Source organism: Procambarus clarkii, chromosome 56, assembly GCF_040958095.1.
Source record: "Procambarus clarkii isolate CNS0578487 chromosome 56, FALCON_Pclarkii_2.0, whole genome shotgun sequence".
Taxonomy (NCBI): domain Eukaryota; kingdom Metazoa; phylum Arthropoda; class Malacostraca; order Decapoda; family Cambaridae; genus Procambarus; species Procambarus clarkii.
Genome location: NC_091205.1, coordinates 34881502 through 34899197, shown reverse-complemented (window position 1 = coordinate 34899197; position 17696 = coordinate 34881502). Strand labels below are relative to the sequence as shown.

The following is a 17696-nucleotide window of genomic DNA, read 5'->3' as shown; positions in this document are numbered from 1 at the left end:
TCCCCAAATGAAATTAGTGTATCGGCGATCGAGCGGCCATATTTAAAAGTGTATACTCTTGTCACTGTTCTGACATTAGTTTTCGATGTACGTATTTCATTTTTGTACCAATGTGTTCGCAATAGAATGTTCTAGAAAAACATAAGTATAAAACGTCACATAAGGATGTGTTCGACCGGCAACATATATGAAAACTACGTCGATTATACTCGTCGTGTCAATAATACAATTGTTTTACCACGCTGATTCAATGCCATACTGTTTTCTCAAATAAGCTCTTCGGCTTTTAGAAAAAACGTAAATTTCATGACAAACATTTGTAAACTATCCCCAAGTAGATCGGATCGAAATTGGAATTTATACAAATATTTATTCTCGTGTTGCCCGCCAGTGTCACCCTTGAGTAACCAGAAACGGATTTACAGTAAAAAGTAGGCTAACTCATCCTAATCCTTGCACAAGCCCTCCAGAATTTCTTTATTGAAGATCAGCAAAAAATTATTGCGCAGCTCATATTATACAGTTTAAGAATGAGATTTCCTTGTTCTAAAGGAATGAAAATAACACTGCCTTAATCTCAGTCGATTAAGGCAGTGTCTGGGATGCTCCCGGTGCCCGTGCCTGGTGCTCGTGCACCAGGCACGGGCGATAGTGTACGTTTAATTGTTCTTTTAGTGTAAATAACGGAATAAAATGTAAGACATAGTCTGCAGATCTTTTTCCAGATGTCTTTTATTTTTTTTTCCTAAAGAAAACTAAGATATTGCGAATTTTGCTTAACAAGTAAATTAATTATTAACTTTTTGTCGTTATTATTGTTATAATTAAAAGAATTACATCTTGTTTTTTTTGCTTATGTACAAAACAAAGTCTAATAACCACAGTTCGTTACCCCTAAATCAACACAACATAACCAGTTTACTCATGTCATCGCCCCTAAATCAACAAAAACAACCAGTGTATTATTGTAAATAATTATATCTTATGATTTCTTAGCAATGGTAAGACATTTTTAAGACTCTAACCTTCGTAAGAAGGTATGATGTATACGAACTGAACGACCGGGCTTCACAACAAAAACATGGCCACATGAGTTGGATTATTCCGGTAATATTGAGCTACTGTTCATTGTTATTAGTTTAACAATACTGTTAGGGAATGTCATAAGAGTTAGGGAATGTCATAAGAGTAGTCACAGGGCAACCAAAGATACCCAGCTTCTGGGTACGGGATCTTTGCCCGAAACGCTATGCGTGCTAGTGGCTTTACAATAATAATAATAATTTATTTAGGAAAAATATATACATAGATGCAGAGTTACAGTACAAACATTCTGTTTGATTTATAGATAGAGGTAGTACATACAATACCTAAAGCCACTAGTACGCATAGCGTTTCGGGCAAGATTGTAAAATCATCATTATTCCTATTTTCTCTCTTAACCCCCAGTGTACCTTCTCGTATATTAATAAATAAATAACCAGGGTTTTTTATGCGGCTGTGCTGAAAGCCTGGCGTAAAATAAATCATTATGTCGGAGAACAGGAAGCTACAAATTAGGTTTATATTGAGGTTCCCCCCCTCCCCCCTTTCCCCCCAATTACGGGTCTGTCACCACAAGCTACCACAAGCTACACAAGCTTCACAAAGCTTCCTGGCAATACGTTAGTAATTAATAAATATGATATGTTAGGCTGACCTAACCTAACCTAACCTAATCAAACCTAACCAAATCTAACCTAACCAAATCTAACCTAACCAAATCTAACCTAACCAAATCTAACCTAGCTTAACCAAACCAAACCTAACCTAACCTAACCTAACCTAACCGATGCTTGGATCGTCGACTTGATTTGGTGTCACCATTTCTTTATTTTCGTCTAATTTCTTTATAAAAAGATACTTTTTCAGATTAAAATTATGTTTTTTCGTGTTCTACATTCAGTACCAACATTATAATGAGTAAATATATCTTATTTATTCATTACTAACATATTGCTAGGAAGCTATGTGAAGCTTGTGTAGCTTGTGGTAGCTTGTAATTAGACAGACCGCCAATTACTGGTGGAGTAAATCAGCCTAGCCTACTTCTTCCTAGCATAACCTAGCCAACACTAGCCAAGCCTAGTCTACCCTTGCCTAGCCTAGCAAACAGCCCTTGAACCCCCTACTGTTAAGACTCTGCTCTCTGATTGTACCTATGACACCTGTTATTAATTTCCTTCTGTATCTTTAGCTCCAGTATGTTGTTATATTATGCTGTGCAAATTTGGGACCTGGCCCTCTAGTATCTTACATATATATATTATTTGATACCATTCTTGTCTCCTGTCCAGAAAGTACATTTTGAGAGCTTTGAGACGGTCTCAATTATTTAGATGTTTTATCATTTATATGTTTGCTGTTTATGGTCTCTTTATTTCCTCTAATTCAGAGATTTCTCCTGTTCAGAAAGGGGGAGTCAGTACCGAGCAATACTCAAGATGGGACAGCACCAGTTATTTGAATAGTATTAGCATTACTGTGGGTTGGGTCTTTGAATTTTAACATTCTCATAAACCATTCCATTATTTTTCTGGCCGCCACTATATTTGCTCGATTATGTTCACAAAGTGTGAGGTCGTCAGACGTCGTAATTCTCAGATCTCATGCATGTTTTTTCCTTCTTAGAGTAGGTCTGATTGTGTCCTGTGTTCCTTGTTTCATTTAATTTCCTCGTTTCTACCATACTTCAGCACCTGTAACTTATCACTGTTAAAATCATGTTATTTCTGTTTTTTCAATGTCTCCTACAGTGCCAATTTACTTGTGTCTACTGCATCATCTGTAGAGTTTCATTGTTCAAATGTGTTATAAAATACATGCACCACCATCTTAGTGGTGCATATATGTATTCTACCTTGCATTTATATGCAAGGTAGAAAAATATGCATGAAAAAATATATATGAAAAATATGCATTTATGTTTTTTATAATTAATCTAAACTGATGCTATTGTATATCTGTTAATAATTTATTTTTGTTTTTTTTAGGTAAAATTTAAATCAGACAACATTATCAATTGCAACATTACAACATTGTCAACAATTCTATCTGAGAGAACATTACAGCAATGGCTTCCAGTAATTCAAGTAAGTTACATTATAATTGTGATTTGTTTATAATATATACTTTAAATTTTGTTTTTGTATGTTATTAATTTTATTTGGGTGTAAGTTCATATTATCATTAGATATAGAGTATAAAATCTTAATTTTGTTTTGTCAATTTTGTCTGTTAGAATTGCATATCTATTTCAAACTTTATTAATACCACAAAATGTTAGTTAAGTTGAATATTAATTTAATATTATTGGAAGATCAAAAAACTTAGTCAAATAAGTATTTGAGTCCCAATTCAATTATTTGCAGTTCACAAATTGCAATTTTGATTTACATTGAAAATTCCATATTATTCTTCTCTTATTAAATTTGGTTTACTTGTGTAATTAATAAAATCTGGTGCTGTACAGGTTCTCAATAATACAATCACAATTCTCCGCTCAATCTTCTGTAGCACTGTACTGCTTTGTGGTCTTTCATTATGCTACTACTGTGTTTTTTGTACCACTGTATTACATTTTAAACATTTTACTCTTTTTTATGATTGCCCAGATTATCTTTATTTACAGGCCAGAAGAAACCTTTCCAGCGGTGTTGTCCCATCTGCAGTAATGTCATTAGTGTTCGTCGACATTTCTGCAACTGTGGACACAGCTTTATAGATGAAAAGCGTAAGGGTGATGTAGAGCGGGAGGAGAAATATAAGGAAATGGGTCGAAGAGCTGCTAAGCATCAAAACCTTTGCAGATCTTGAGGTTATCTTGAGATGATTTCGGGGCTTTAGTGTCCCCGCGGCCCGGTCCTCGACCAGGCCTCCACCCCCAGGAAGCAGCCCGTGACAGCTGACTAACTCCCAGGTACCTATTTACTGCTAGGTAACAGGGGCATTCAGGGTGAAAGAAACTTTGCCCATTTGTTTCTGCCTCGTGCGGGAATCGAATCCGCGCCACAGAATTACGAGTCCTGCGCGCTATCCACCAGGCTACGAGGCCCCCAAAGCCATGAAAAAATCTGTAAGTATTTCATGCATTCTGTTATTTCTTCAATTAAAATTGTATCATATTGTATTAATATCCATTCTGTTAGGTTTTAAATTTTCCCACAAATAAACAGATTTTAAGCCATTTGATAATTAATTAGTATTAACATTTTCAATTTTGGTGGATACTGTACTTATTGATGTTAATAATAAAGTAATGTGCATTATATAAGTAATTTTGTGTTATTTTATATTTTTTAAATTCCATTAGTTATGTAATTATACTTTAATGATATAACTATCAGTAGGTCTCTTAAACTAGGTAAGAAAAGTACATCTTAAGCTACTTCGGTACTTCTGCACTTTTGCAGATGTACCCATCTGTATGAGGGAGGGATCTGTCTGTTTCAGAAGCTTATGGTTATCCCATCTTATATTCTGTAATCATAAAGTTAATCTCTTTTTTTATAATTGAAGCCATATCTCTTGAACACTGTGTTCAAATTAACACTAAAAATATTTTAGTTATATTTGTAACTATTTTGTTGTATTGCAGGTCTCTAAGCTACAAGGTGGTGGTTATCAAGTTGCTGTCATCTATTTTAAGGTCGGCAATAGAAATACCACAAAGGGCATGCTACCAGGAAGTGGTCTGTCAAGCAAAAATGTTAATAATCTCACCGAATTGTTTTATCTTGGTAATTATTATTATTATTATTTTGCATAAGCTAACAATGAAAATCATAAAACCTGCATGTTCCTTTGTGTTGGCAATAATGAAAAGCATTTACATAGTACAGTAGTTTAGTTCATATATTATGCATCCCATATCCATGTTGTTAGCGGTAGTGGAAATGGTTGCAGAGGCACATACTTAATTGGCTCCGGGACTGAACCAAGCAATTCATTTTAGCTAAGCAAGTTTTAATCTTGATGACCTAGTTACATAATTCCATGCACATCACCACATTGACAAGGGGCTCGAGACCGACCATGAGTACAGATTTTAAATTAAGCAACTGACATGTGTGGAGAGCTAGTGTCACAATTGATATGTTTATCTTGCACACTGCCTCCATCCAGTGGACAGCGGTGGATAGGTTACAATCACTTAGTTACTACATACAGTTAGCAAACTGGTGATATTTGACCAAGATTCCTGGCAGCAGATCATTTTGAATGAAATATTTCCTCATATCTTGAACATTTGTTATAGAATTATCCGAATTCACATATCTTTTTTCACTCCATCACATAGTGGAGGAGGGTGTGCAAATAATTTTGACACACTTTACTTTGCATCAGGTCTATATCATCAGATAATGAGACTTCCTTTACATATGGGTACCAAAATTCCCATAATGACATAGTTCCTCATTGCTGCCAAATTTCACATTTCAGTGTTTCTTTCAATTAAAGTTTTTTGGACGACATATTTTGTAATGATGATACCATATTAAATTTACGCATGTTTCTTAATTTTCAGCATACATGCAGGACAATGGATCAAGTGTCAACAAGATACCAACAAATAATATAGATGCCCAAGAAGATATCAACATCAGTGAGGCAAAAGAAAAGAATGGGGAGCAAGAGCTTAAGTTAAAGAAAATGAAGAAAAAACGAAGACTGTCTGAAGATTCAACTATTAAAGGTAATCAAAACTCATTCTTCGTTTTTTAAATTCAAAGGAAAACTTGTATATATTTTAGACAAGTTTTTAGGTTCCACAATTACATTACTGATTTGTTGTATAAAGTAGTTGTATTTTATACAGCTGATGAGTCACAATAATGTTGCTGAAGAATGTTGTCCTAACCACACACAAAAAGATGAAAATACAAAGACGTTTCGGTCCGTTCTGGACCACTATTAATTCAATTGTTAGTTGTATTATACTTGACTGCTGATATAGTTTATTTCATGTATTCCAGTTCACAGTAATATTAAAATTAACATCAGAGCCTGACGGCTCAGTGGACAGTGCTCTGGGTTTGTAATCCTAAGGGTCAAGGTTCTATTTTTATTAGATGCTGAAACAAATGGGCAGTTTCTTTTGCCCTGATGCACCTATTCACCTAACAGTAAATAGGTACTTGGGAGTTAGACAGCTGATATGGGCTGCTTACTGGGAATGTGAGTGTTAAAATTAGGATTAAGGACTTGCCCAAAAAGCTATGCATGCTAGTGTCTGTTCAAGAATGTAAGAAATATTTTATATATATATATATATATATATATATATATATATATATATATATATATATATATATATATATATATATACATACACATATATATATGTCGTACCTAGTAGCCAGAACTCACTTCTTGCCCTACTATGCAATCCCCGATTTCCCTAATAGGCCGATTGATTTACTTTATTTTCAATAAATTGTTTCCAATTAGTTTATTTGAATTATTATTATTACATTATATTAGGAACATAAATTAATGACTTAGTTGTGTGAGTATAGGTTACGTTTAGATAGGTTAGGTAAGGTTGGTTAGGTTCGGTCATATATCTACGTTAGTTTTAACTCAAATTTCAAAAAAATAACTTATAAATAATGAAATGGAATGATTTATCATTTCATAAGAAAAAAATGAGAAAAATACACAAATTCAGGAAAACTTGGATTATTAGGGAAATCGGGCCTTGCATAGTAGGCCGAGTATGACGTTCTGGCTACTAGGTACAACATATATATATATATATATATATATATATATATATATATATATATATATATATATATATATATATATATATATATATATATATATATATATATATATATATATATATATATATATATATATATATGTCGTACCTAGTAGCCAGAACGCACTTCTTAGCCTACTATGCAAGGCCCGATTTGCCTAATAAGCCAAGTTTTCCTGAATTAATATATTTTCTCTAATTTTTTTCTTATGAAATGATAAAGCTACCCATTTCATTATGTATGAGGTCAATTTTTTTTATTGGAGTTAAAATTAACGTAGATATATGACCGAACCTAACCAACCCTACCTAACCTCACCTGACCTATCTCTATAAGTTAGGTTAGGGTAGGTAGCCGAAAAAGTTAGGTTAGGTTAGGTTAGGTAGGTTAGGTAGTCGAAAAACAATTAATTCATGAAAACTTGACTTATTAGGCAAATCGGGCCTTGCATAGTAGGCTGAGAAGTGCGTTCTGGCTACTAGGTACGACATATATATATATATATATATATATATATATATATATATATATATATATATATATATATATATATATATATATATATATATACATATATATATATATATATATATATATATATATATATATATATATATATGTATATATATATATATATATATATATATATATATATATATATATATGTCGTACCTAGTAGCCAGAACTCACTTCTATGCCTACTATTCAAGGCCCAATTTGCCTAATAAGCCAAGTTTTCATGAATTAGTATATTTTCTCTAATTTTTTTCTTATGAAATTATAAAGCTACCCATTTCATTACGTATGAGGTCAATTTTTTTTTATTGGAGTTAAAATTAATGTAGATATATGACCGAACCTAACCAACCCTACCTAACCTAACCTAACCTATCTTTATCGGTTAGGTTAGGTTAGGTAGCCGAAAACGTTAGGTTAGGTTAGGTTAGGTAGGTTAGGTAGTCGAAAAACAATTAATTCATGAAAACTTGGCTTATTAGGCAAATCGGGCCTTGAATAGTAGGCATAGAAGTGCGTTCTGGCTACTAGGTACGACATATATATATATATATATATATATATATATATATATATATATATATATATATGTCGTACCTAGTAGCCAGAACGCAGTTCTCAACCTACAATGCAAGGCCCAATTTGCCTAATAAGCCAAGTTTTCATGAATTAATTGTTTTTCGACTACCTAACCAACCTAACCTAACCTAACCTAACTTTTTCGGCTACCTAACCTAACCTAACCTATAAAGATAGGTTAGGTTAGGTTAGGTAGGGTTGGTTAGGTTCGGTCATATATCTACGTTAATTTTTACTCAATTAAAAAAAAATTGACCTCATACATAATGAAATGGGTACCTTTATCATTTCACAAGAAAAAAATTAGAGAAAATATATTAATTCAGGAAAACTTGGCTTATTAGGCAAATCAGGCCTTGCATTGCAGGCCGAGTACGACGTTCTGGCTACTAGGTACAACATATATATATATATATATATATATATATATATATATATATATATATATATATATATATATATATATATATATATATATATATATATATATATATATATATATATATATATATATATATATATATATATATATATATATATATATATATGTCGTACCTAGTAGCCAGAACTCACTTCTCAGCCTACTATGCATGGCCCGATTTGCCTAATAAGCCTAGTTTTCATGAATTAATGTTTTTTCGACAACCTAACCTACCTAACCTAACCTAACCTAACGTTTTCGGCTACCTAACCTAACCTAACCTATAAAGATAGGTTAGGTTAGGTTAGGTAGGGTTGGTTAGGTTCGGTCATATATCTACGTTAATTTTAACTCAAATAAAAAAAAATTGACCTCATACATAATGAAATGGGTAGCTTTATCATTTCATAAGAAAAAAATTAGAGAAAATATATTAATTCGGTAAAACTTGGCTTATTAGGCAAATCGGGCCTCGCACAGTAGGCTGAGAAGTGAGTTCTGGCTACTAGGTACGACATATATATATATATATATATATATATATATATATATATATATATATATATATATATATATATATATATATATATATATATATATATATATATATATATATGTCGTACCTAGTAGCCAGAACTCACTTTTCAGCCTACAATGCAAGGCCCGATTTGCCTAATAAGCCAAGTTTTCATGAAATAATATATTTTCTCTATTTTTTTTCTTATGAAATGATAAAGCAACCCATTTCATTATGTAAGAGGTGAATTTTTTTTTATTGGAGTTAAAATTAACGTAGATATATGACCGAACCTAACCAACCCTACCTAACCTAACCTAACCTATCTTTATAGGTTAGGTTAGGTTAGGTAGCCGAAAAAGTTAGGTTAGGTTAGGTTAGGTAGGTTAGGTAGTCGAAAAGCAATTAATTCATGAAAACTTGGCTTATTAGGCAAATCGGGCCTTGCATAGTAGGCTCAGAAGTGAGTTCTGGCTACTAGGTACGACATATATATATATATATATATATATATATATATACATATATATATATATATATATATATATATATATATATATATATATATATATATATGTCGTACCTAGTAGCCAGAACTCACTTCTCAGCCTACTATTCAAGGCCCGATTTGCCTAATAAGCCAAGTTTTCCAGAATTAATATATTTACTATAATTTTTTTCTTATGAAATGATAAAGCAACCCTTTTCTCTATGTATGAGGTCAATTTTTTTTTATTGGAGTTAAAATTAACATAGATATATGACCGAACCTAACCAACCCTACCTAACCTAACCTAACCTATATTTATAGGTAAGGTTAGGTTAGGTAGCCAAAAAAAGCTAGGTTAGGTTAGGTTAGGTAGGTTAGGTAGACGAAAAAACATTAATTCATGAAAACTTGGCTTATTAGGCAAATCGGGCCTTGAATAGTAGGCTGAGAAGTGCGTTCTGGCTATTAGGTACGACATATATATATATATATATATATATATATATATATATATATATATATATATATATATATATATATATATATATATATATATATATATATGTCGTACCTAATAGCCAGAACGCACTTCTCAGCCTACTATGCAAGGCCCGATTTGCCTAATAAGCCAAGTTTTCCTGAATTAATATATTTTCTCTAATTTTTTTCTTATGAAATGATAAAGCTACGCATTTCATTATGTATGAGGTCAATTTTTTTTATTAGAGTTAAAATTAACGTAGATATATGACCGAACCTAACCATCCCTACCTAACCTAACCTAACCTATCTTTATAGGTTAGGTTCGGTTAGGTAGCAGAAAACGTTAGGTTAGGTCAGGTTAGGTAGGTTAGGTAGTCGAAAAAACATTAATTCATGAAAACTTGGCTTATTAGGCAAATCGGGCCTTGCATAGTAGGCTGAGAAGTGCGTTCTGGCTACTAGGTACGACATATATATATATATATATATATATATATATATATGTCGTACCTAGTAGCCAGAACTCACTTCTCAGCCTACTATTCTAGGCCCGATTTGCCTAATAAGCCAAGTTTTCCTGAATTAATATATTTACTATAATTTTTTTCTTATGAAATGAGAAAGCAACCCTTTTCTCTATGTATGAGGTCAATTTTTTTTTATTGGAGTTAAAATTAACGTAGATATATGACCGAACCTAACCAACCCTACCTAACCTAACCTAACCTAGATTTATAGGTAAGGTTAGGTTAGGTAGCCAAAAAAAGCTAGGTTAGGTTAGGTTAGGTAGGTTAGGTAGACGAAAAAACATTAATTCATGAAAACTTGGCTTATTAGGCAAATCGGGCCTTGAATAGTAGGCTGAGAAGTGCGTTCTGGCTATTAGGTACGACATATATATATATATATATATATATATATATATATATATATATATATATATATATATATATATATATATATATATATATATATTTATATATATATATGTATATTTCATTTATTTATTTATTTATTTATTTATTTATTTATATACAAGAAGGTACATTGGGTTTGTGAGAATATATAGCATAGTATTTACAATTTTGTAAAGCCATTAGTATGCGCAGCATTTCAGGCAGGTCCTTTATCTAATAGATAATTTTAATTAGGTAAATTCTAGCAGAATTAATAAAATAACAAATACATTGCAAGAAAAAAAATGAGATGAGAGAGAATAGTAGGTATATTAAAGCCCATTGGTATATTAAAGCTCTGATTGATTACACTGACAGCTTGATTGGTAATTTAAACAAGATTAATAGACACCATACAGCAGATTGACAGCACATATAAGAAGACAGCAATGATAACAATGGTAAAGATGTTCGGATCGGGTACATAAAAATTTGGAGATTGGGTAGCAATAGATACAGTGCAATTTTAAAGCAAAATGTAAAAAACTATGAAGATGAAATTATGTACTTTTTTGTATTGTTTATGAATGACGCAAAAGTTGGACAGCTTTTAAATTCAATAGGAAGTGAGTTCCATGGACTGGGTCCGTTTGTTTATATATATATATATATATATATATATATATATATATATATATATATATATATATATATATTAGTATATTTTGGTAGCAGTCTTTCCTGTAGACATATATTATTAAATATGACCGAAAAAGTAAGATTAATAATTCTAACACGAATTTTCTCAATCTTTCGTACATTACGCTTCACTGTTGGAGGTAAATCAAAAATTAATTCTCCAAAATTCATTTTTATTTCTAGTCTGACGCGACACGGGCGCGTTTCGTAAAACTTATTACATTTTCAAAGACTTTAGTTCACAAATACACAACTGAATAGAACTTACGTATCTCCGATTTTATATCTACATTTGAGTGAGGTGGCATTAACACAAGACAGAACACGAGGGGATATTAATAGGGTATTAAAAGTATCAACACAAGACAGAACACAAACAATGGGTATTGAATAGAAGTGTTTGTAGAAAGCCTATTGGTCCATATTTCTTGATGCTTCTATATTGGAGCGGAGTCTTGAGGTGGGTAGAATATAGTTGTGCAATAATTGGCTGTTGATTGCTGGTGTTGACTTCTTGATGTGTAGTGCCTCGCAAACGTCAAGCCGCCTGCTATCGCTGTATCTATCGATGATTTCTGTGTTGTTTACTAGGATTTCTCTGGCGATGGTTTGGTTGTGGGAAGAGATTATATGTTCCTTAATGGAGCCCTGTTGCTTATGCATCGTTAAACGCCTAGAAAGAGATGTTGTTGTCTTGCCTATATACTGGGTTTTTTGGAGCTTACAGTCCCCAAGTGGGCATTTGAAGGCATAGACGACGTTAGTCTCTTTTAAAGCGTTCTGTTTTGTGTCTGGAGAGTTTCTCATGAGTAGGCTGGCCGTTTTTCTGGTTTTATAGTAAATCGTCAGTTGTATCCTCTGATTTTTGTCTGTAGGGATAACGTTTCTATTAACAATATCTTTCAGGACCCTTTCCTCCGTTTTATGAGCTCATAAAATGGAGGAAAGGGTCCTGAAAGATATTGTTAATAGAAACGTTATCCCTACAGACAAAAATCAGAGGATACAACTGACGATTTACTATAAAACCAGAAAAACGGCCAGCCTACTCATGAGAAACTCTCCAGACACAAAACAGAACACTTTAAAAGAGACTAACGTCGTCTATGCCTTCAAATGCCCACTTGGGGACTGTAAGCTCCAAAAAACCCAGTATATAGGCAAGACAACAACATCTCTTTCTAGGCGTTTAACGATGCATAAGCAACAGGGCTCCATTAAGGAACATATAATCTCTTCCCACAACCAAACCATCGCCAGAGAAATCCTAGTAAACAACACAGAAATCATCGATAGATACAGCGATAGCAGGCGGCTTGACGTTTGCGAGGCACTACACATCAAGAAGTCAACACCAGCAATCAACAGCCAATTATTGCACAACTATATTCTACCCACCTCAAGACTCCGCTCCAATATAGAAGCATCAAGAAATATGGACCAATAGGCTTTCTACAAACACTTCTATTCAATACCCATTGTTTGTGTTCTGTCTTGTGTTGATACTTTTAATACCCTATTAATATCCTCTCGTGTTCTGTCTTGTGTTAATGCCACCTCACTCAAATGTAGATATAAAATCGGAGATACGTAAGTTCTATTCAGTTGTGTATTTGTGAACTAAAGTCTTTGAAAATGTAATAAGTTTTACGAAACGCGCCCGTGTCGCGTCAGACTAGAAATAAAAATGAATTTTGGAGAATTAATTTTTGATTTACCTCCAACAGTGAAGCGTAATGTACGAAAGATTGCGAAAATTCGTGTTAGAATTATTAATCTTACTTTTTCGGTCATATTTAATAATATATATATATATATATATATATATATATATATATATGAATGAAAACTCACACCCCAGAAGTGACTCGAACCCATACTCCCAGGAGCAACGCAACTGGTAACTACAGGGCGCCTTAATCCACTTGACCATCACGGCCGTCAAAAGGAAGTGATAGCCGAGGTGATATAGTCCTGGGGACCATTCAGGCTTGTTCGCATATATATATATATATATATATATATATATATATATATATATATATATATATATATATATATATATATATATAATATATATATATATAAATATATATATATATATATATATATATATATATATATATATATATATATATATATATATATATATATATATATATATATATATATATATATATCTGTTAAACAATATATATATATATCTGTTAAACAAATGGACCCAGTACGACATCCCTATCCAACTCAAGCAAACCATCAACAGTGAACTATTTAACCTGAAACAACAACATAAAACTCTTGTAGAAACAAAGACACTCCGTAAGTTAACATCCCTAAACGGTGGACAGCTAAAAATCCCTCGTCCAAAAGATGGCTACTTTAACCTGACTTCTTATGATCTTACCCAGGACCAACGAGACCACTTAAATCTTGGTTTAAATTGTCAATTCTTATCTAAACCAAAGATGCATCAAAAACGCCTGGAAATCGAAATGCTTCTGGACGATATCCATAAGCTAGAAGACAACAAAAAAGTCATCACCACTGACACACTTCAAGCTGAACTACTTGCAGAAGCAGGGAAAAAACGAGGAACATATTCATCTACAATCTTAACCCCACGACTCAAAGAAGCAGCGAAACAACTAAAAAATCTGAAAGACGTAACAATAAGAAAAGCCGACAAAACAGCAGCATATGTATTGATTCCTACCCATGAATACATGAACAAAATTAGCGAAATCCTAAGTGACGACTCTAAATTTCAACGAATCACGAGGAACCCCGTAGAAGACCTTAAGCGGAAAGTAAACAAAACAATTACAGCAATCAACGCAAAGAAAGGTAGTGTGCATTTCAATAAACTTCAAGGCGACTATGGCTTGGGATATGCCTACGGCAATGTTAAGACGCATAAACCAGGTAACCCACTACGCCCTATAATCAGCCAAATACCAACCCCAACTTATCACCTGGCAAAGAAACTCAATGAACTCCTAACTCCATACACTCCAAGTAAGTTTAGTCTACAATCATCAGCAGATTTCCTAGAATTGATCAAATCTACCCAGCCCGATGGAATCATCGCTTCCCTGGACGTTGAATCCCTTTTTACCAACGTCCCAGTCGACACAACCATAGGAATGATACTGGACAGAGTATACAGAGACGAGAGCACCCCCAAATTAGACATACCTGAGCCACACTTGAAAAGTCTTCTCGAAGCATGTACAAAGGAAGCCCCTTTCATCAGTCCACAAGGAGACATGTATTTACAAATAGACGGAGTAGCAATGGGCTCCCCCTTAGGAGTTTTATTTGCTAATTTTTATATGGGAACCATCGAAGATAGGGTCTTCAGTAGCAGACAAAAACCAACTGTATACTGCCGTTATGTAGATGACATATTCGTAATAGTAAAAGACTCAGATGAACTAATTGACCTAAAAAGACACCTAGAGAGAGAGTCAGTACTCCGATTTACACATGAAAATAGTGCAAATAACAGTCTGCCATTCTTGGATGTACTAATAACAAAAACAGGAACCTCTTTAAGCACCAACGTATATACCAAGCCCACCAACATAGGATTATGCCTGAACGGTAGAAGTGAGTGCCCCCAAAGATACAAAGCCAGTGTTCTCAATGCTTATATTCGTCGAGCGCTTACCCACTGCTCTGAATGGAGCAACGTGAGTAGAGAGTTTGAAAGAGTAACTCAGGTATTGGTGAACAACGGATATAGCAACGCGGAAATAAACGCTGCTATAAGAAGACACTTGGACCGTTGGTATAATTCAGAACCTAGAACAGAAACCACAACACCCCCAATAAAATTATATTAGAAATCAACCATGCACAGTGAACATATAAAAGAGGAAAGAATAATGAAAGAAATAATCCGTAAAGGAGTAAAAAACACTACTCCTAACCAAAACATAAACCTGATAATATTCTACAAAACCAAGAAGACTTCCGAACTCCTTATCAAAAACAGCCCGAAGCCGACGGAGAACCCTCTACAGCAGTCAAGCGTTGTATACATGTACACTTGCCCCCACGAAGGATGTAACCTTCAATGTAAGTACATAGGTATGACGTCGACCAAGCTGACGAGGCGTTTGACATGCCATCTTCAATCTGGTGCCCCTAGGAATCACATGAGACAAGCCCATGACATTACTCTAACAAGAGAAATGTTGAACAAGAATACTTGCATAATAGACAAAACCCAAGATTCAAGAAGATTACAAATTCTTGAGGCAATTCACATAAGAATAGAGCGACCTACCATGAACACCCAAATCACGGAACTATTTACTCTACCCACCATGAGAGTAAGGACAAGACAAGAACATATCGATGCCAACACAGAAGACAATGTCCAACATAACAGGCCAATTACACTGGATTAATCTTTGTGTTTAGATAGGAGATGCCTCGTATGGGCCAATAAGCCTTCTGCAGCCCCTATGTTTATCCCTTATGTATCCCCCCAGGTTTTCACCTTCATTGTATTATCACCTGACCTAATGCGGGTATAAAATCAACTAGTATTGTAAGATCTGTTCACTTGAGAATGAACCATGGAGGTTCGAAACGTCGTGCAAATTATACAAATAAGTGTAATACACTCTATAGTAAATATATATATATATATATATATATATGTATATATATATATATATATATATATATATATATATATATATATATATATATATATATATATAAAAGAAAATATATATAAAAAAAATCCAACCTGAAGTTCATGCCTTCTTTACCCAACAAAGTCTCATCCGTTTATCAAAAAAATTTTAAATATATTTTCATATATTGATTTATTGAGGTTCTATTACATGGCCAGGAAGAATTTCAGATCCGGATTAACATTAAGAAATATTTTTTTGTACATTTATATAGAACAATTTCTTTAGTATTTTACCATCCATGTATTTAAAAGCAATTATGAAGTTAGAAAGTGTAGCATAGGCTCCTCGCACAACATTCTTTATGTGGTCCTCAGGTGATACATTTCTATCTAGAACCATCCCTAGATCTCTTTTTTTTATCAGAATTTTTTAAGGATTTCTCACATAATTTATAGGTTGTGTGGGGTCTATGTTCTCCTATTGCACATTCCATAACATGACATTTATTCACATTAAATTCCATTTGCCAAGTGGTGCTCCATACACTTATTTTGTCCAGGTCATCTTGAAGGGCATGCCAATCATCTAAGTTTCTTGTTCTTCCTATTATCTTAGCATCATCAGCAAACATGTTCATATAATTCTGTATTTCATCTGGTAGATTGTTTATGTAGACAATGAACATCTTCGGTGCAAGATCTGAGCCCTGTGGTACTCCACTTGTAACATTTCTCCAGTCTGATACATTGCCTCTGATTACTGCCCTCATTTTCCTATAAGTCAGAAAAGTTTTCATCCATGTTAGAAGCTTACCTGTCACCCCTCCAATATTTTCCAGTTTCCGGAACAACCTCTTTATGTGGAACTCTATCAAAAGCGTTTTTTAGGCCCAGATAGATGCAGTCAACCCAACCATCTCTTTCCTGTAAAATCTCTGTTGCTCGATCATAGAAACTGAGTAAATTCGATACACCGGATCTTCTAGATCAAAAACCATACTGTCTGTCTGATATTATATCATTTCTCCCCCAGTGTTCTACCCATTTAGTTTTTGTTATTTTTTCCAATATTTTGACTATTACACTTGTCAATGATACAGGTCTATAATTGAGTGGGTCTTCTCTGCTGTCACTTTTGTAGATTTGAAGTATTGTGTTTGTGTGTGTAGCATGTGCATTAATTCAAGTAGAGTGGCTGTGTGTTATCTGTAGCTGCAGCTGTAGAGAAACACAATTTTTGTTTAATGAGGATATATATTTTATTCAGGTTTTCCTTATTTTCAGTTCACATTCAGGAAAATCAAAATAGGAAGATCAGGGAAGCAAAAGACAAGAATATAGAGCAAGAGGATAAGTCCTTGAAAAAAATGAAGAAACACCGACTTTCTCAAGATACAACTGTGACAGGTAATCAAAACTCATTCTTCGATTTCTAAGCAAAACTTGTACTCACCTAGTTGTGTTTGCAGGGGTTGAGGATTGGCTCTATGGTCCTGTGTTTCAACTGTCAATCAACTGGTGTATATATTCTTGGGCCATTCCTCCAGTTTGTCCAGTTTTAGTTATAAATTTTAAAGATTTAAAAATTGTAAAGTAATATAAACTTAATGGTAATTTAAGTAATGAAAACTTATGGGA

At 33.4% G+C, this 17696-nt stretch overlaps 1 protein-coding gene and 1 long non-coding RNA gene across 2 annotated transcripts; both read left to right on the top strand.

Moving 5' to 3' along the window:
• The first annotated feature begins 920 nt into the window (after nt 1–920).
• On the top strand, nt 921–3858 carry LOC123770951 (uncharacterized). Its single transcript, XR_006774424.2, has 3 exons — nt 921–1107; nt 3033–3131; nt 3671–3858. It is a non-coding gene; the product is annotated as an uncharacterized lncRNA (long non-coding RNA).
• Nucleotides 3859–4102: 244 nt separating this feature from the next.
• On the top strand, nt 4103–17685 carry LOC123770915 (uncharacterized). The gene is made up of 4 exons (XM_045763091.2): nt 4103–4114; nt 4637–4778; nt 5567–5734; nt 17343–17685. The coding sequence occupies exons 1-4, from the start codon at nt 4103–4105 to the stop codon at nt 17492–17494; spliced, it is 474 nt and encodes a 157-aa protein (XP_045619047.2). The 3' UTR covers nt 17495–17685.
• Nucleotides 17686–17696: the final 11 nt, after the last annotated feature.

Bases quoted from the DNA above. Each gene is read 5' to 3' on its own strand.
- LOC123770915 (XM_045763091.2), top strand. The intron at 4,779-5,566 runs GTAATTATTATT...CTTAATTTTCAG, and splicing joins CACCGAATTGTTTTATCTTG to CATACATGCAGGACAATGGA. The intron at 5,735-17,342 runs GTAATCAAAACT...CCTTATTTTCAG, and splicing joins TGAAGATTCAACTATTAAAG to TTCACATTCAGGAAAATCAA.